Genomic DNA, 21611 nt, shown 5'->3' with positions numbered 1-21611 from the left:
GTTAAATGTCTTCCCCTTTTTGTGAGCACACACTTCCTTATTGATCTCAATCAGTCTCTGATTCCAAATAATCTTTATGTTGCTCACTCCCAGCCCAGACTGCTCCTCACACCACAGACTTTGGATGTTCAGTACGTTATTGGCAAGTCTACTTAGATAGCTTTTGGGCATCTTAAATTGAACATATCTCAAGGCAAACTCCTGTTCTTCACCACCACCCCCTGACGATCCCTATAAGACAAAACAAAGACAAAATAAGAGAAACAAAATGCCCTTGCTATTCTTGCAATAGCTTCCTTGTTCATTTTTTAAACAATTAAAGTGCTCTTGATGACACATAATTCAGCCTCCTCAGCTCAAAACTTTCCAGAGGCTTCCAATCTTATGCACAGTAAAAGCCAAAGTTCTTAAAAAGAATGGTGAGGCTTTACATGATCTAGTTCCACCCTGATCGTCCCCTGGCATCCTCTCCTACTCCTCCTTTAATCTCTCACTCTGGTCTTCTTATTAGTTATTTCCGTTGTACATGTCCTGCATGATCCCACTTCACGCCTGAAACACAGACGACCTGTGGTTTGTCCTCACCTCTAAGTCATTAATTAAAAATGATCATCTCCTTCTTCTTGAAGCCCGCTTCTCACTTCATTTTTCTCTGTAACACTTGTCTTTTGCCACACTATGCTTTTATTTATGTATTATTGTCTGTGTCCCTTCTAGAGACTCAGTTCCATTAAGATTTGCTGTTGTTTACTGCTAGGCCCCCCAAATCTAGCATAGGTTATGGTAGCTGCTCAATTTACTTTTATTGACTGGAAAATAGTTGTGTTAATTTATAAGAATCTGTGTATTAAGGATATTAAAACTTTGTTGTATTTTTTTTCTGAATCTTCAATTTGCCTTATAACCTGCTTTGTTATGGTTCTTACTGCAAAAAAGCTGAAACCAAAAACTTAGTTTTTAAAGCTAAGTTAAATATTTAAAAGTTTAAATATATTTTTATATTATATACTTTTACATTTAAAATATAAATATATTTTAAAACTAAGTTAAAATAATTTTGTAGCTAGATCTCCAATTTTTTTATCTTTTTTTTCTTTTTCTTCATTTTGAAAAGGGATTCCCTACCCCAAGTATGGTATTAACTTCTTTTACTTCTTTAATGAATTCACTTTTTCCATTTGATCTTTAGTTTTTATTTTTTTCAATTTGAATTTAATACTAAAATTCATTTTCATTTAAGTATATAGTAAGCACATATGCCGTCCTCTAAATAACCAATTACAGGGCTCTCAGTAGATAAGATTACTACATTCTTTTAGTAACAGGTACCTACAGAATTAGTAATTTTCTTTTTTTATTTGATGAAAATCTCTTTCCCCTTATGAAGATTCTTAAAAGTATGCCCAGAAAGTAATGATCAATTATGAAGAACCACCAATCTCACATTCAAAATTTCTTTATATGACGGGTACTACTGGCATTATTAAAAAATATTGAACTCACAGGGTATATAGGCCATGACTTAAATGAGTGAATTCTAAAATCAAGAAAAATATATACATAGGATCAATTAAGAGGAGCAACAAAATATTCTCAAGAAATTTGAGAGGGAATAGTTTGCTTTATCTCATTTATAATGGTTATAAAATATAAAAGCATGAGCAAAGCCAGGCAATAGTTAAAATCTGGGTGAATAAGTCTGTACAGCCAGGCTTAATTCACTTCTTATTTCTGTCAGCCACTAGCTGTAAAACCTTGGCCAACTTTATGTAATCTCTCTGAGATACAATTTTCCTAATCATAAATTAGATTAATATTCAAAAGAATTACTTCCCTGGAGATGGGAAAGTTTTAGGTTTAGGGATAGATCCTGTCCTCTACTTAAAACTTCCTACATAATAGCCCTTTCTTCACAGACCAGTATAAGCGTTCTGCCAGATGTTGAATGCATCTTGCCTAATTATAGATCAGGGATTGAAGAACTAACCACGGGCTAAATATGAACCCATTTGGAAAGCATGTGAGAGTATTTGATCCAAAACTTCATTTACTCCCTATCCTCCATAAGCCCTCACTAACTATGGCATTCACAGTTCCCAGGTATCAGTAGTTACTTCTTAGCTAATATACTTCAAAAATTCTAGGTGTTCTTTCTCCAGCACAGTTGCTTTGTCATAGAAACAGGTCCCTATGGAGAACTGGGAAATATTTACCATCTGTGCTTGTGGTGGAATTTCCTCAAGGGCTGGGGTCTCCACTTCAGTCATGGGCCTGTGGTCTCTGGGTCCATAAATCAGTTCAGGAAAACTAGATCTGGAAATTAGGCGAAGCAGGAGGGACTAATCTTTCCATTTTGGCAGCTCATATCATGGTGCTCAGTAACTAACATTTTTGCTATACATGTTGAAACTATCCTTGACAACTGCGTCTGTTTCACTTCTGACAGCAGGAGGATCTATAAGCAACACCCACCAGTTCGTGTAGGTCAAGGTATCCTGATTACCACTGCAGCCTTGCTTCCCAACACTGTGATTATGTCATGCTTGTCCAAGTTAATTACAGCTTTCTTGATTCTGACATTCTAAAATTATATCCAGATTATGTTCTGGGAGCAGAGTTTAATGCCAGCATCACTATCTCTTCTGTACAGACGTGGAAGTGACTTCTCTCTCACTGGTTCATTCCCCATTACCTTTATGAAAGGACACTTTCCTGGGCCTTTCTAAGAACTATCAGCTGGAATGTCTTTAGGTCTTGTAGAGTAAATCCATGTGGCATCTCTGCTTCCTGAGCCTTCTGACCATTTCCTCAATACTCTTTTCCCAGAAATCCCAGAATCTCTTGTCTCATTGACTGCAGAAACCATCATGATGACCCAGTTTCAAAACGACACCCTAGTGTCCTGCTAGAATGTTGGATGCTGAGTGCCTCATATCAATGGGTTCTACTCTGTCCTACTTATGTTAGCCTCAATAGTTCAACACCCTGAAAATTCACTTCTATACAATTTTTTCCGTGCTTCTTAGAAAAAAATACCCACTTTCTGCAATTTCTTAGATATGTAAGTTAACTCTTCTCAGAAAAATAATTGTTCTTTCTGCTCAGACTCTGCTTGAGTTATCAGTCTGGCAGCAATAAGGAGCCTTTAGTGTGAAGACAAAGGGCTGTGAGACAGATTATGAGACTAGAATTATCTTGCAAGGTATGTACTTCAGGAGAAATTGTATAGTCTTTAAGCAAGGGAAAGCTATTATCTTCTGACAAGATGAAAAGAATTCTGTTTCTGCAGGTATGAAGGATTCAGGTGAGCTGGGAAGCTGTTTTCAGTATACTCTACCTTGTCCATACCCAGTACCAACCCCAGGTCTCAGAACCCTATGTGTTCCCTGTCAGATCCCAACTTTGATTCATAAGACCTGCGAAGGTTGCATGTCCAATATATGTTGCAGTTCTTCTGCTATTAATGTTAAGCACAATTGCTTGGGTTAAAGAGATAGAACAGTTTTAGGAATGTGACTTCTACTTGTCAATTTCTGCATCTGACAGCTCAGACCTTGGAGTAGCAAATGGATCGAAATTTTCTTAGATTCTGCTTAAGAAGTCCTTTGGATTTCACAATGTGTCTTAATTTGATAATTTGCTATTTTGAGGTTATAATTCATTTTGCAAAGCTTCCAATGCTCTTAATAGAGACTTGCATACTCCTCAATTCATGCAATTATCATTGCCCCCAAGCTTCAAGCACACTGACATCATTGAGCCCATAACATTATTTCACCTACTACCTTTACTGAATTGTAATAAACGATCGACAAGACCATGAGTAATTGTGAGGAAACTTCTCTAAGCATTTCATTCCCTACCCCCACTAGCATTGAAGATCTTTGGTCATTAAGCCTGTAAGTAATTCCATTTTGAGAGTCTGGTTCTGAGGGCCATACTTTGTATTGATTGACTTAGCTTGTTTTCCCCAGGAAGCAGGGTCACCAGTAAACTTATAAGCTTCAATTTATTACAGAAGCAATCCCAATAAAATAAGAGTGAGGAGAAACAAGAGAGAGGCAGGAAAGGAGAGAGAGTTAATGCAAAGGCACATTACTGACCTGACACAAAGATCTATTTCCAGACAGAATTGCTAAGACCAGCAGACATCCACCTCACATCCCCCTGGCCTGGTTCTCTACACTCTAGTCTAAAGCAATTTAGTTCAAACCTTGTAGAATTAGAACTTTGCTGAATTGGGCTAAACTAGTTTCTCAGAGTTATGTTTATAGCATATATGTGGACAGACTCTTAATTTATTAACTGTTTTCTTCTCAGTTATCACTTTGGCGTTAAGTGCCCAATTCTAATGAAGAAAAGCTTAAAAAAAAAAAGAATGTTTTTGGCTAATGTATTTTCAAAAGGCCAAGAATAGATTCAGCTTCTTAGGCACATATGGATTCAAGGACACAGACACTGTCATGGGGTCCTGGTCTCACTGTCCCTCACTCAGACTTTCCCTTGTAGAAGCAGTATGTTACCAGCAAATCCAGATTTATAGAGTCATAGATGGATGTCTACTTCTCCTGATAATGGTTTAAGCAAAAGTCTTAGGCTTCACTCTCATTTGAGCAAATGCTTACCCCGTGCCCATCACCAAGGAAGGCTTGGGTGGTAAGGACACTTGAGTGGCTGTGACTGGGCCACATGCTGATCTTTGGTACCAGAAACAGTCAGAATTTTCCAAAGTACAATAATTTAGTGTGGGGAAAAGGTGCCTTCCAGAAGAAAATAGTATCAACGCTTACCAGAAGATTTAGAACAATTGTTTGCTGGGTAGAACAAGCAAAAGATGTTCATCATAGAGATCTTGTCTTGAGTGATCTAGTTTTCCTTCTGATACATGCTTCCCTAGGTACAATTCTTATTCAAACCAGTAATATCTATCTGTACAGTGGCTCACCTATGGGTACTACATGGATTTCTTTATAGAAGCACGGTATTCTATAAAAGAGGAACTATTAGACATTTGTTTTTTATTAAAGACTGTGTATCCATTTCTCCCTCTTTTTATAGTAAAAAAACATATTTTTACAAATACATAAAGTATTTACTGTAGCATATGTCAAATATAAGTTATATTAATTTGCTGGGGTTTAATCCAGTAAAGCTAGAGATAAAGTTAACTGAGCATTTTTTTTTATTTATTTATGCATACAGAACTGGGGTACAGACCAGAAATGCAGGGGCAGTGAGAGGATTCACCAGAGACAGAGTGGGGAGCAGAACAGGCAGAACTGACAAAGAACACTGCTGAGGGGATCAGCGGGTAGGTCAGGAGAGGTCTGCCATACCATGTGGGTCACCTCTAGGTGAAGTGGCTTTAACTTCTTAGTGCTGTGCTTTAACCTGCTGCACCACCAGGGAGGGCCCTACCTGAGCATCTTTACAAAGATATCACTTTGCCCCATGGTATATCTGCATTCTGCTCATGCAGAAACACTGAAAAAAAAAATAAAAAGAATCTCAAGCCCTGCTATAAAGAAGGAATATCTAAGAAACCAAATACAGATGTAATATGTTTCTAGATTGTATCCTACTCCTACATGGCACTTCTGCTGTGCCATCCTCAGCAACATTATTGGATCCTTTCTTTAGTAGAAACGCATCCTAGAGGTAAAGATGTGGTCATAGCCAAAGATACAGGTATAGATATATCATCAGGTTGGCTTACCCTTGACTATTAATTCTGGTAGATAGTAATCCATTAAGATATGTATACATTTTATAAATGTCAAATAGCAGAATAAGGTTTCATCTCTAGTTTATCTCTTTCTTCCCTTCTTTCCTTTTCTTTCTTCTTTGGTCTTTTCAGAGAAAGAAACATTCTTAATGGGGGTGGTTGGATTATTTTGTTATTAGAATGAAATTAAAATACAAATATATTATTAAAGAAAATCCCTGAGTTATGCTATGAAAGGGGTTGTTCATATTGGCAAGATAAAGGTGTTCTTGTGTTATAAAGCTCATCTCTACTGAATCTGAATGATCAATGCTGCCTAACAACCATCGGCTGTACCACCATTTTTCTAAGACAGTGGGAGCACATTAGTGGAGAAAGGAGATCTGCTGAGGAGGGGGATGAAAAAAGACAGAGTGAGGCAGAGGAGGGAAAGAAGAAAGTGTCTCCTGATGCTTCTCCAAGCTAGACTATGTGTTGATAATCCGGAGAAGCTAATGTGATGGTAAATGGGGCACCTCTCTCGGTACTCTGGATATATATGGTCATAGCTAGTAGTAAGATTGCTTTCCTTCTGGACTCTTCAGATGTTACATAGATTATAGTAGAGGTGGAGGGAATGGGAAAAGAAGAGTATAATTGGAAATTAAAGTCAGAAGGAAAAAACATGTAGACAGACGGCCTTAAGTTGTCATAAAGAGGCCATAAGTAAACTTAGAAAATAAAGCCCACATACGATTAAAAAAAACAATAGAAATGATCTCCAGTTTCCAACTCAACAGATTCATTTCCTAATCCATTCCCCCACAGTGCATCTTAGGAGACCCAGAGGATGCCAGCTCCCATCTGTTTTAATTATTTTATGATGCATTTCAGAAGGAGATTTGGGATTTCAAAGAATTAGAAATATGGTCCAGCCAGAAAGTGTCTCTAACCCAGCCACTGGGCTCTTTGCCCATAGCTCTCCGTCTGCCCCAGGAATGGTGCCCAGTTACACCACACTGATAGGTTTTAATTGCTACCAAACACCCAAAGCCAATGGCACAGAATCATCCCCTCTGAGAGCTGACGTTGTATGCAAAGAATAGAGAGAAGTTTTCAACTTCATTCACACTAGGTGGAGGGATATCTTTGTCCTTGAGGTTTTCTCTTTCATTTACTTGGCAAGCATTCTGGAACAGCTAACTTAGTGTTATTCAACCCTGGTTGCACTTTAGAATCACCTGTTTAGAAATAGACAAGCACAGAGCTACATCATAAATCAAATACATTACAATTGGGGGGATGGAATTTAGGCATTAGAACTTTTTATTTTTTGACGTTCCCACTTTTTTTAACAAATGTTTTTTTTTTAAAGATTTATTTATTTATGCATACAGAGCTGGGGTACAGGCCAGAGGCGCAGGAGTGGTGAGAGGATTCGCCAGAGACAGAGTGGGGAGCAGAACAGGCAGATCGATGAAGTATACTGCTGAGGGGAGCAGCGGGCAGGTCAGGAGAGGTCTGCCACGACATGTGGTCTCCTCCAGGGCAGGCGGGAATCGAACTCATGCGGAAGTAACTTTAGCTTCTTAGTGCTGTGCTTTTACCCGCTGCGCCACCAGGGACGGCCTAACAAATATTTTTAATTGAGGTAACACTGCATCCCCACATCAGATATTACAATAGTGCAGAGTTCTCTACCATAGTTCATCTTGCTTCCTTCTCTCTTTGTTCATACCCTCCCCTCCCCACCCCTACCACTTCTGGATGTTCCAGTTCTATGCCCAGCTTTCAAGGGTTTGTTTTTAAGCTTGTCATTATCTGATCATAAGTTTTGTTCCTCTATATTCTACATATTAGTGACACATCTGATATTTGTCTTTCTCCTTCTGACTTATTTCACTGAGCATTATCCCTCCAGCTCTATTCATGTTGCCATAAATGGCATGGGTATCATGGGTATCTTTTCTTGATCACTGAGTAATATTCCAGTGTGTGTGTGTGTATTCTTGATACTCATTCCTGTTTTTTGAGCAATTAAGTTATTTCTATAGTTTGGCTATTATACATAGCACTGCGATATCAGAGATATACAAAGAACTCATATAATTCAACAAAAGAACAAATAAACCAATCAAAAATGGATAGAAGTGTTAAATAGGTTCTTCTCCAGAGAAGACATAGGTGGCCAATAGTCATAAGACAAAATGTTCGGCCCTCTCTGGTGGCACAGCAGGTTAAAGCACAGCACTAGGAAGCTAATGCCACTGCCGCATGAGTTCGATCCCTGCCTGCCTGGGAGATGACCACATGGTGCAGCAGACAACTCCTAACCCGACCCGCTGCTCCCCTCAGCAGTGTACTTCGTCGATCTGCCTGTTCTCCTCCTCACGCTGTCTCTGGTGAATCCTCTCACCGCCCCTGTGTCTCTGGCCTATACCCCAGTTCTGTATGCACAAATAAATAAATAAATCTTAAACAAAAAAAAAGAAAGAAAAAGAAAAAATGTTCATCACATCAAGGAAATGAAAACCAAGAGCACAATGAGCTATAATTTTATACCTCTCAGAATGACCCACATTGAAAATAACAGAAACAAGGGCTGGTGAGGATGTGGAGAAAAGGGAACCCTTCTACACTGCTGATGGGAATGCAGATTTGGCCAGTCTTTATAGAGGATTAAAAGTGGGTCTGTCGGGCCCTCCCTGGTGGCGCGGCGGGTTAAAGCACAGCACTGAGAATCTGAAGCCACTTCCGCATGAGTTCGATTCCCGCCTGCCTCCTGCCCAGGAGGAGACCACATGGCGAGCCAGACCTCTCCTGACCCGCCCACTGCTTCCCTCAGCAGTGTACTTCATTGATCTGCCTGTTCTGCTCCCCACTCTGTCTCTGGTGAAGCCTCTCACCGCCCCTGAGCTTCTGGCCTGTACCCCAGTTCTGTATGAATAAATAAATAAATCTTTAAAAAAAAAAAAAAAAGTGGGTCTGTCTAGACCCTCCCTGGATGCACAGTGGATTAGGACACAGCACTGCAAGCTATTTGTAGTGGCTTCACTCCAAGTTTAATCCCCGCCCCGGGGGAGACCCACCTGGTGCCACAGACCTCTCCTGACCCGCCTACTGCTCCCCTCATCAGTGTACTTCATCGATCTCCTGTTCTGCTCCCCATTCTGTCTCTGGTGAAGAATCTGCACCACTGGCTTATACCCCAGTTCTGTATGAATAAATAAATCTTTTTTTTTTTTTTAAAGAGATATCTTGATTTAAAAAAAAAAACTCATGCTGAAATGGCTTTAGCTTCTTAGTAATGTGTTTTAACATGCTGCACCACCAGGGAGGGCCTTTCCAAGCATTTTTTTTTTATGTTAGGGATCTTGTTTTCAATATGTATATTTATAAAATGATATACAGCACTCTCATGATTTTACCTGTGTGTCAGCTTAGCTAAAACCCTTGGTAGAAGAAGATTAAAAAACAAGTAATAAAGCTGAAGAAACTTGGGTGAATTATTTTTGGTTTCTTCATTATACTTATTGGCACCTGTGCCCACACTTAGGGCACCAGGTTCTCAATTCATTCATTAAATAAATACATAAAGGTAGATATGCTTAGCCTTAACAGTATGGTAGGTTCATGGTAAGTGCTAAATATACAGAAATGAGTAAGAAAATATAGCTGAGTAAAACTTAATATATGTTATATGTGGATAAAACTTAAATGTCTAAATGTAGCACCAAGTTTTTTAACTTTCAATGGAAATAAATGAGTTGTATCTTAACAACTAAGTAGAAATTAACAGGGTAAAAAAGGAAAGGGGCCTTGTAGATAGAGAGGAGACTAACCAAAGGCTCAGAGGAGAGAAGTGGACAGGCCTTGGGAAGCATAAATCAGTCAGTGGTGTGCAGCAAGTGTGTAGGACAAACCTTTGACTTAACAGTGTTGGGCTTCCTGCCTCACTTTCTCCAGAGGGTATGTGAGTCCTAGATTTCTGATTCAGAGCCTCACTGTGTAGCTGGTCAACTGCACCAAAATCTAACTGCACCCAAATTTTGTTAATTTATTCCATGTTGTTTTTTTCTCTCCTCCCTGTAGTTTTGCATGTGTGGCAGGGGGGAGAATAGGGGCTGGTGAATTACTCTCTGATTCACAATCTATGCAGTGCACACATGCACACACATACACACACATTAGGGAAGTATCTTTTCAATTAGAATAAAGTTTTTCAGTCTGTCATGGTAAGGCCCCAAGCCTTTTGGAGTTGGACCTAGGAATTTGAGTTTTTAACAAGATCCCCCAAATAATCCCAGGCACAGTCAGATTGGGAAACACTGCCCTAGTCTCTGATGCTGATCTTAGGTGAAGTTCAGAAAGTAATAGTGCATACCGATGTAGAGGTAACATAATGCCAGCGTTGCTCAGAGAGGTTTACTTTGTATTAACTCATTTAACTCTTACTCGAATGCTACAAAGTGAGCTTATAATTATTTCCATCTGCTGAGGCAGAGTTTAGTTACTTTCCTAGGGCCTACAACTAGTCACTGGCCCTGTGAATAAAGGACCTTTTGATCATTACCCTAGATCTCTGTTCTAAATAGTCAAGACCATTAGCCAGGCTGACACAGAATACCTGGTATGTTTCAGACATGGCCTGAATACAGAGGTACATAAAGGTAACATACATACATATATATATATGTGTATATATATATATATGTATATATATATATGTATATGTGTGTATATATATATATATATATATATATATATATAAAGGTAAATGCTTTATGTCTAGCTCACTGAGAGAAGGCTATGTGATTTATAGAGTTTGCCAGTTTCCATGGTTCAGATGTCACTGACCACAGAATCAGGAAGAAATGTGCACATGAGGAGATAGTTCCATTTCACCAGAAGGTTCAGTCCTCCCTCACTTGTGACTCTGCCTGCTATAAACCACCAAAGCAAAGGTGCAAGTTAGTGCTATGGAAGACCAATAAGGGGAAATCTATTTTCTAGAATAGCAAAAGTAGCTGGAGGCTCTGGAGATCTAAAGTTGTGCCCTAGAAGATAAGAGGGCCAGGGACTTGTATGTTGAAACTTGGATAGTGTGTCACAGAGCATGAGTCAAGGGTTCAGGACTTGCCTGACTCCAAATACCATTGTTAGTCATCTCACCCAAATAATTTCCTTCACCTTGACTAACTCCCCCACTTCTCTTTCTTCACCTCAGTCAAGTACAAGTCCATAGATTCCCTAAGCGAATTTGAATTCCCACTTACCTCTTTGCCACTCCTCACAGACCATATGCCCTTCACTTGTTCTCATACTCACTCCAGGGCTGACTCAAAAGACCTCACTTAAAGGACCTGTATAAGGGGGTGGGGTTCTGAGGTGAGAGGTAAAATGAATGGTGTTTCTTTGTCCAATCCATTGTAGGTATCAGCAGTGCTTCTATGGGGTTAACCTGTCCAGTCTCCGAGGTGCTGCAGTGGATGAATACTTTAGACAGCCAATAGTAGTAAGTGCATTCTCTTTACAGCTTTCCCCCCATGTGTTTTTTCTGTTGGTTCATTCATTAATTTACTCATTCACTCATGCACATGGGATGCACTGTGCTGCCAGACCTTGCTGATTCATCATGGGAGACAAAAAAAAAAAAAAAGGCTTTCAAGTCTTCCAGCTCTGATACTCCAATTAGTTAAGAAAATTCTCAGAGAATTGTACTGTCAAAAGCCAAGGAGATTTAAGTAACCTTTAATTCCCCCACTACCCTGACCCACCCTGGGCACACACTCAACCCTCATATGTATTCAGTAATTCACATCATCTGCTGATCTCTTGGTTCAAGGCATAAGAGAAAGAAGGCATTGCAACTGTCAGGCAGACTTGGGTTTCAGTTATGGCTCTACCTAGCTATGTAGCCTTGGAGAGCTAGTTTGCATGATCTCAAACTGTTTCTATTATAATTGAAAGAAATCTCAACCCAAACTGGCATACTAAAATGGAATTAAAGATCCTTAAGAATTGCCAAGCCTGGAAAATAGAGCTTGCTTCAGGGACCTGTGGCAGGAGTTCCGACAGTGTCACGAAGATCTAATTTCTCTGTCCTCATCATTTATTTCACCTTCCTCTGACTTAACTTTGTTCCCTGACAGGATCTCCTGTCATGATAGCAAAGGGTTCCAAACTCAGACTCTTACACCTCTTAAGTCCTAAAAGAAAACCTGCCTTTCCAAATAACTTGGGCAGCTACATGAGAATTAGTTTCGATAGAGTCTGATTGCTTTACTCTGGCTCATGTGTCCATCTGTGAACCAGTCACTGTCTTCAGGAGGAAATTAATGCCCTGATCTGCCAACCTACCGTCACATGCCACACCTGGAGCTGAAGTGGGCTAAATTCCTCTGGGACTTCTTGGAACATGGAGAAGATGTAAATTTTACAAGGTTGAAGGAATACTAGATACTTGATCCAGAGACATGAGGATCTTAGTGGTTGGCAGATGGAAAGCATTTAATAATGGCTAGCTTTTATTATTAAATGTTGCCTTCTAAATCCTAACTCTTACCGACTTAATATTTCAGGAAGAAAGCTACACTGTGATCTTGCTAGAGTTAAGTTTATCCTGAGAGAAAGATAATGTTGCTTTTTTTATTTTTTTCCCCTTCCAAGGACACATTTGATATTAGAATTTTGATGGCTCGAACAGTCAAGTACACAGTAAACTTTATGGATGCTAAAGAGGCAGACCTCCACAGGTTTGTATAAATCACTGTTACTCTTGAGTTTTAAAATCTCTCCTCCTCTCCCATCCCCAAAACTTCATGCAGAATTTTACTGCTCACACAGGGGAGAGATTTTAGGTGTAAGTTGCACACACAAATGATTCATCAGTACTCATTCCACTTATCACAAATTGAAGTGATAATACTGAATTTCAGTAATATCAATATCAATAGTGCAGCTGATAAGAATGCCTCCTTCACAGGAGGCATTTTCTTTTAAGAAACAAATGGAAAAAAGATAGTAGTAGCTTTTTCTTATGTAGCCAGATACTGTTCTGAGCCCTTTGCATGTCATGTCACATTTATTCCTCAAACAAATATGTGCAATCGGTACTGTTATCCCCATTTACCCAGGACAGATGTGAGGCAGAGGGGAGCAAGAAGGTGCATAAGACCACGAATTAGTAAGTATGTGAGAGATAGGATTTTCTCCATTCAGAACTCCCCAGAGTCTGGACGTTTTAATCACCCACCAAGGCTGGTGCCTGAAATAATGCCATGGGGAAGAGATACAGCTTGCTGAGTGCTTTCCCACGAACCATGTAGGAAACTGGCAGGCTCTGTACGGCACTGACTCAATCCAAAGAGGACACTCGATAAATGCTTCTCTTATCTTCTTTCCTCCCACTTGAAGAGACTCTGAAGTAAAGACTCATTTCTCAGATGGTGATGTGAATCCCCTGAGATGGTCTTTCACTGGTATTTTGCTCTTTTCTCCATAAGAAAGTCTATGGTCAATTTTTTTATTTCTAGGCAATAAATTTAGGACCCAAACAGATTAAAATCTGTCAAGGGTTCTGAGGGAACAAGAGACTGGCTTTGGAAGACACAGCTGGCTAGTGCAAACCATCATCTGTGTTATGACCACAAAGGACTGAGGAAGTTGTATCGGTTCGCACAGGCTGTAATAAAAAGAAAACTCAGTGGTATATAGTAATTACAAGTGTCTTTATTCCCTGCCCCATCTACTGACTGTGCACCAGTAGTACTTCTGTGCAGCATCACACACCTCTGCCCTCAGGCTGGGACAGCAGCCTCTATCTGGAACAATGCCCGTCACTGCGGAAACAGTAGCAAGGCAAAATGCACTAGCAGTAAGCACCAGCCCCGCTCATTTCTGTTTACATCTAACTGGTCAGAGTAAACCATGTCAGTGCCTGAGCTCTGGGGAAGGGGAAGTGCAATCCTACTCTGTGCTCAGAGCAAGTTAACTGGGTTTAGAAACAGCTTTTAATAATGTCCATAGACCCAGACAATATCAATTTCCAGGGGCTTCACTGGCTGTTTGTGAGACCCAGGTGCTTTTTGAGTTGTGTCTGTGTTGACTTTCTAGAGATAACATCCGTTTCACTTGTGCATTAATTCAGCAATTGTTTGTTGGAATTCTGCTGTGTGGCAGGTAACTTGGCTGGCAGAGGCACAAGTACAATAAGTTTTTTCTTTAACTCTTTTCTTGAGGTGCTCTTGGTCCATTGAAAGGAATGCAAAAATGATAAATTTGATTCCACAACTACAATTGGAAAACACTAACAATACTCTGATTGTTGTAAGGTACAAATCAGTCGTTTGGGGACACATAGTTACAAATAATATATAACTTCCTATGAAAATCTCTAGAACACTTGCTAAAATAAGTCTCCTTACACAGCAGTGAAGCCCTACCAATGAACAAGGCCCCTTATAATTATGAAACACTAATGCTTGCAAACCGTCTACAATTTTTTTTTCACTTGACGTGTAGAAGAATCTTAAAAAAAAAAAAAAAAGGAAAGATTTTATAACCCTTCAATAAAAGAGGAAATTATGGTTCAGATCATTTAGTTCCAAGTTTCCATGCCTAAAACAGTTTCAGCATCTAGATTTTAGTGCATCTTTTCCAATATGCTTTCTCTCCCGGTGATTCTGCATTTGGCATAGACCAGGCCTGCTTCTGTGGGAGTCGAGCTGAAACCTGAGGTGAAGGAAGAGAGTTAAATTGCCTCCCTGGAAAAACTAATGAACCATGACAGTGACCTTCTGAGTTTGATGCCCCCCCTTGTGATCCACTTCATTTTTTAGAGGCAGAAAAATCTTTCCCCTCTGAAGGCCCTTGTGAGGGAGCTGCCACAGCGCATGTTTTCACTTCTTGAAGGATGGTTGTCACCTGTCCTGAGTCATTTGCCTCCTTAGTAGTCAGCCCCAGCTCTGGAGGCTGCACTCGCCCTGTGGAGTTCTGGGTCATTGCAGCACAGCCATGTGAGCCTTGCAGAGTTTTGTCAAGAAGCAATACCCTCAAATGTATGGCATCACCCATTAGTCACAGACCAAGAGAACCTTGCTGCCACAGTAGAAGTGCTTAAGAGAAAAAGAAAATGTTCTGTGAATGTCCCCACTGATCTCACAAATGTATCTAGTGTCAAGAACCCCAAAAATATATATATATAACTCCAAGTATTTTTCCTTTGTTTCCTGTTTTATTTCCTTGCAGAGTAGAAATCCCCTTTGTGTTCCAGATAGCACAGTCCGGCCTCGTCCATGGCCTGGCCTTCTGGTTTGACGTGGCCTTTGTTGGATCTCTGTAGGTATCACCATTGTTCTTTGCCTATCTCTATCCTTACTGTTTCTAACAATAACCTGAAAGTTTTTAAGAATTAATTTCAATAACAGCATTTGTCTCTCTGCATTAAAAAAATAATAATAATAAGCACTGATGTAAGTGATTCCTCTAGATTTCCAGATGAAATGAAAGTGAGAAAGTTTTCCAAAGTGGAATATTAACCCTGGCTAAAATAATGGAAATCCTTTTTAACCAATTGGCTGGGCATCTGAGAAATGAGAAAGCACTTGTGCTTTATTTCTTTGATCTCTTCCAGAATAATGGGGCTCCCAAGTCCCAGCATGACTCCATCTCACCTGGTTATGCAGCCACTCGTGGCTGGGTGATACCTGGATGCACACTTTGCACTGCTGTCCCCCCAGCCTTCAGTTCCACAAGCCAAATTCCCTCTCACAAGATCAAGGAGGCCTGTGTTGCTAATGCTCATTGTAATGTTAGGTCTCTTCTCTATCCATGTATTTTCCATTCCCTTCTTAAGTGTTTGAACTATGCAGAGAAAAGAAAAATCAACACCTTCAAGTTGGCGGTCATCGTATTGTATCTTTGTAGGGATAGCACCTCTTCTGTGACCCCCACATCTCCACTCTCCTCCTGACTTCCTTTCTGCCTCCAAGCGTTCCCTCTGTTTCAAGTAGCAAAAAAATTTAATCTGGTTCATATGACCAGGCAGCAGGAAAACTTCTCTAGGAGAAAAATATCCAGGCTCATCACTACACCTGCAAAAGAAGTGCCCATTGTCTGTGATAAAGCTCTGGAAGCCTGAGAACCTCAGGGAAGGAGGGGATTTCCAGAAGTCTTTTATAGGCTAACAATCAGAAGGGAAGAAGAAAACGCACGTAAATGATTCTTACTCAGCATATCATGTCTGTTCAAGGAAACTGTACGTTTTCCCCATTAATATTATAAGTAAATGAGTTTGTGGGCAAAGTATCAAGATGGGCATTTCTTTGTAATTAAATGTTTTATCCTAAAAATCTGTAGAACATTGCTTCCTATTCTATAACATAGAAGAGTATAGTTTGCATAAAAGTGGTTTATTCTACTTGGTGCTTAGATTATGTAAAATTTCTCCCAAGAACCTTCAAACCATAACTGACCCTCTGGAAAGTGTCCCCCTGCTTAATGTATGCCTTATTCCCCTGTAAGCCAACAATCACCGCCCGACCCTGGACAGGTCACCTCTGTGTTCAAAGCACAGAATGACCATATAAAATGAAGAACATCAATTTAAACACACACACATACAGGAGCTCAGAGTGGAAGAAAAGACAGAGTCCATGTGCCCCAGAAACTGTGCTAAACAAGAGAGCATGAGCAATAAGAGTCCAGACTTGAGAATTCTTATCCCGCCACATTTTCAAACAGATCAGCTCTTATTTTACCCATTGTACTTCTAATAATGCCTGATTCAGAAATATAGATTCACAGTTTGGGCAAGTTCATGGTTGTGAAGCATGGCTCTCCAGCTATCATCTGTGTAGCATTGGACAGCTCCTTTGTCCACTGTGGGTCTACGTCATAGGCTGTATAGATTTAACAGAATAATATTCATAATACTCTCACTGCAGTACCCAGCACATAATAATCGCTCAATAAATTGAGCTATCCTTATCTGAAAAAGATGTCATGAGTCAAAAGCAATGGAATTAACAACCTAAATCCCCAGTCCAATCCATTACTATAGACCTGGAGCCTAACTGGCTTTTAATTCTGTTCTTGTCCCTTAGGGTAACGGTTTGGCTGTCAACGGCCCCAACTGAACCTCTGACCCATTGGTATCAGGTGCGGTGCCTTCTTCAGACTCCTCTCTTTGCCAAGGAAGGGGAGACACTCTCAGGAAAAGTGCTGTTTGTAGCCAATAAACGGTAAGCAGGAAAGTACAGACACTGTCCCACCTCTGCCTCCCAGGCCCTGAGGCTATGAGTAGGGGGAAGGCAGCAAGCCCCTGAGACTTCAGCATCAGAAGTGGACAGCAGGCTTTGTAAAGGTGTGGCCCAGTTTGCACAGGTGTCCTCAGCTATGATGCCTCAGATGTCACCCTCACATTGAATGTGGAAGGAAGAGGAGCTTCAGATAACTCAATGTCAGTGTTCTCCATGAGGCCATGGAAGAAGGAAGGAAATCCATCAGCTCATGGGAGCTTGCCAGAGGCTTCAGTTATCAAGCACTTTACATCCCACCTCAGCTTCCAGGACTCCTTTACCTCTGTCTAGCCACACACTCCCTAATTTAGAATAGCAGAATTGATCTGTGCTGCAGGGGAAAGGCATTGCAGAGACAGTGTCAGAACTGGCTGCTTCCTTCTGCAATGAATTTCCATGATTTCTCTGCAGTGATTCCTTTATCTCCTTTTGAAAACACTTGCTCTCTTTCACTTGTTGGAGCTTCACCTGAGTGAGACAGAGGAGGGAGGAGTACCACAGTGCTTCACTGGCACTGGGACATCAAGGATACTCAGCAGTCCTGTCATTCAGCCTCTGCCCTTCTATCTCCCTCCCTCCCATCCCCCAGAACTTGAACACTCCAAGGGCTCACCACCTCACAAATGAACCCTTCAGTTATTAGAACACTCATTTCTGTCATTATTAAAACCTAATGTGCTCACATACACACTTAGAGCTATTAAACTTGGAGTTTGCTTATCTAAGTCTACCCACACTCGCACCCCTCACCTCACGCCCAGATATGGCTTATTGGTCTGCATCCTTTCAGGTGATTTTCTGTATAGATGTCAACAAGTACCATCATTTTAGGGTGTTTTGTTTGTTGTTTTTGTTGCTCTTTTTTTTTTTTTACAAGGCAGTCTATACTGCCAAGTTTTCATTTAGTAATAAACCCTGACTACAGATAATTTTGCTGTGCTCTTTTTAATAAATGCCTGATAGTTAAGTATGTATATATGATAGTATCTTCTTAAAAGTCCTTGGTCAGTGTTGTGTTTGCTTCTAAATTTTTATTTTGTCATTGAAAAGAATTCTTTACTAAATATCCTTGAACAATAGCCTGCATAGTGACATGAATATTTCCACATGAGATGGCTAGGAATAGTAACAGGAGCATCAAAGGGCCTGTACGTGTCACTGTCTGCTAGCTACTACGTCTAGTAGCTAGGATAACTTTTTTTTTAATATCAGAGATATCTAAAGTAGAAATCAATGATAGTTGATGACCATATGAGAAGTTACTTAGCTTTACTAACATTTAAGGAAATGCATCAAAACAACTAGATGTAAACTTGGAAAATTATTTGGGGATTGATGAGATTGGCAAAACAAACTAACAAACAAACAAAAAACACCAAAAAAATGTAGGGAAATGAATATGTTGCCTACCCTTGCTGGCACTGCCACTGTCTGAGATAGCAGACAGTGACACGTACAGGCCCTTTATCTTCATATAAATTCTATTCATTGACCTTAGCTGTGCTTCTGACTTCAAAAGAATGGCAGTTCAAATAATTCCCCCAGATACCCTCTAGGAGTTCCTAACTTCAGACTAACCCTCCCCAAAGCCTGTCTCCTCTAAGATTATTTTGAAATAATTTGAAATTCATAGCCTTCCCCTCTAGAAATATCCAGGATATCAGTGTCCCCTTCAAAATACTTCTCTGAAACTAAATATAGACCAGAACATACGTGTTTTATGCTGAGGGACAGCTGTTTTGAGTCTTCCCCCCCCCCTATTTTTTGTACAAGGCAACATTGTTTACCAGTTTTCTCACTTACCAGTGCATCTCAAAGATATTTTCATATCAGGACATTAAGATATGTCCTCTTCCTTCAGTTATTTTATGTCTGCATCATCACCTTCCTTCATAAAAGTTATATATAGTTTCCATCTATTAGTAAATTTTGCTGTACATTTCTGCTTTTCTTCTAATAGTGTCCTTGTATTGATGTCCTGGTGTTTATCAACCAATCAGTGGGTGATAAATTCCTACCAAGCAGTTTTGGAGAGTCTTCATAATGTTTTGCAAACTCTCTCCTGTGCATCATTCTGCTTCCCACAAATCACACTCTCCCCTTCTGCTTTAGGTTGCTCCAGCATGTTCCAGCTGCAGGGGCACTTCTGCCCCTGTAGCCGAGCTCACCCAGTGCCTACACAGGCTGTGACAGCCACCCTGTTGAACCGCTTGCATTTCAGAAAATGCCCCTCACTTTAGGTAGCACTTTCTGGGCTCCGCTCCCCTGGGCTTTGCACGTCTCTACTTCTCCCCATGCGGCTTCCAACCAATCTCATGTGCTTTCGCAGACCATCCATGTAAGTTAGAGACAGCAGATTTATTTTTCTCCTGATTTTGCAGAACATGAGGTCTATGGTCTGCAGTGTCTGTTTTCCTTGCTTTTGGATGACTTCCAGGAGGAAAAATGGAAAATGCTGACTTGTGTCATGTTCATCCAGGAAGCTACCACTTTCTTCCTCATAAACCATCTGTTTAATGACCAGTTCTAAAAAAGAAAAAAAGTGCTAAGGAGCAATAGCCCACATCTGCCTGATGTTTTTGAATGTTGCCTTTTCTGCTTTTTGCAAACCAGCATAACATTTCTTTGTTTTCTAATAATTTTATTTTAAGGTACCTTAGAAAGTAATAGGTGCGTGAATCTTATTTTTCCTTTACTTCTTCTGAACTATCTTGAGTTTCATCTTATCAGTCATATTTTCCTACCCTTCTGTCTGTCGTTCCTCTAATCGCTAAAAAGGAAGCAAACTGTTACCTCTCCTGCTCCTGCTTATGATCCCACGGGTTCCTGCCGCCCTCTGCCTTCATTATACACCAGTGTTGTTTGGCTATCATTATCCTGAGTGTGAGCATCTTATATAGAGAGCCCAAGTCTTACTGGCCCGTGGATCTCTTCTCACTTAATATTGTTCAGCAACTCAGCAGTGTGGTAGAATGACTAAGTGGAGGACGGAGGCATGAGTGAATGAATGATCCCTTTTTTGTTAAGGACTAGTTTGGCAGATTGAAAGAAGAAATCGGCGAAGGGTACAGAAGGAATAAAGGGAGGAAGAAATGAACAAGGTCTGTATGTCAGAGTAGCATCCTTCGGTACAGACAGGAGACCAGAATTGGGTTCTAATGTACACTGGTTTGGCACCTGTCTCTTCTGTGCACTGGTTGGTGCTTGAATGATCTCGGGCATGCTAATGAATCTCTCTTGCTCCTCATTTTGCTCACTTCATCATCTGTAAAGTAAAAATTTATAGTGATTGTCTCACTAGGATTTTGCAAATATTAAGAGAACATAGGATAGTAAATAGTACAGAATAGGTGACACTAAAACTTAATTCCATTTCTCTTTCTTGTGCTCATATCTCATCAGTCATGTGTCTTAAAATTCTGATTTTTAAAACAAAACCTATTTTTGTTCCCTGAAAAAAGAAAATAAAATTCTGATTTCACTTGGTATTTTCTGTAAACCTCAGAGCTTTTTGAAGGTCAATGTTTCATGCTCTTTTATTTTTTTTCCAGATAGGTACAACCTCTTTGTTCTGCCTTGGATAGGATCTTCCCCTTCCTTATTGTCAAATGTTCTTTGCAACTCTGACCTCCTGGGAGAACTCCCTGTGCAACCACACAGGTGTGACAATCACTGCCCTTTCCTTCCCTGCCAGGATCATGTGTGGTCGTATAGTTAGCACTTTTTTTTTTTTTTGACAGCCTCCCATCATTCTCAGACTGTCATTCATTTTATTACTCCAACAATAAAATAGAAGTTATCGTTTTCATGAACTTTGTGAAATTTATATCCCTAAAGTTCACAGAAGTGGTCTCCAAGCCTTTTTGATCATGTACATCTTCCCTAAAGTTCACAGAAGTGGTCTCCAAGCCTTTTTGATCATGTGCATCTATGAGTAAGAACATTTTGTCTTGTGTCCCCCAAGTAGACTAACATTGATCTTTTAATTATATTCCTGCCCTAGTGTAATAACAATAACAATAATAGAAAGCACAAAACTAAGTTCTTGCTGCTATACCTTACTGTATACTCTATATAATCTCTTTATGTATGCACATTTCTGTGGATTTATACATGTCTGATATTTATGTAATCTATATTTTATATGACATGAAAATAGATATAAAAAGTCATTGAAAAAATATATAGGCTGGTTATTGAATCTTGCTCAACCACTTTTCCTGTGCTATGAAACATAATTTATATTAACCTAGTTCCTTATACTATGTTTTGAAACACAACTTAAAATTTGGGGATTCCCATGAAGGTCTGTGCCCCGGATTGTCAGGGGACTTGGTTTACAGAGAGTTTGATGAGCTTTGTGTTTTATAAAAGTAGGAAAAGTGCTGATTAAAGAACTTAAGTTTGGGGAGCTTCAAGTTCTGATGCTAATAGTCATCATCAAAATGGTATGTCTTGAATGTCCCCAAGAGAAACTCTCTCAGCAGCTATATATTTGAACAGCTGCATCAAAAGGAATTCTAGAGAGAAGCTGTTGTGCGTGATTTCATGAAGTAACAGTGGGTGCTGGTGCAGCTTTCTGGGAGCATTTCTTCATGTTACCTTGC

General features: G+C 40.0%; 1 protein-coding gene across 1 annotated transcript in view; it reads left to right on the top strand.

Moving 5' to 3' along the window:
• LOC101634294 (histone-arginine methyltransferase CARM1-like) overlaps nt 1-21611 on the top strand; it is a gene marked incomplete at its 5' end in the record, with an annotated part of 146709 nt that overhangs the window by 120476 nt on the left and 4622 nt on the right. Inside the window, 4 exons of the mRNA XM_004678001.1 lie at nt 11138-11219; nt 12374-12459; nt 14954-15043; nt 16810-16947. Coding sequence (XP_004678058.1) covers nt 11138-11219; nt 12374-12459; nt 14954-15043; nt 16810-16947 — 396 coding nt within the window. The remainder of the gene's footprint in view (nt 1-11137; nt 11220-12373; nt 12460-14953; nt 15044-16809; nt 16948-21611) is intronic.

Source organism: Condylura cristata, unplaced genomic scaffold (genome assembly GCF_000260355.1).
Source record: "Condylura cristata isolate star-nosed mole 26May11 unplaced genomic scaffold, ConCri1.0 scaffold00006, whole genome shotgun sequence".
In the NCBI taxonomy this organism is placed as follows: domain Eukaryota; kingdom Metazoa; phylum Chordata; class Mammalia; order Eulipotyphla; family Talpidae; genus Condylura; species Condylura cristata.
This window is presented reverse-complemented; position numbering and strand designations above follow the sequence as displayed.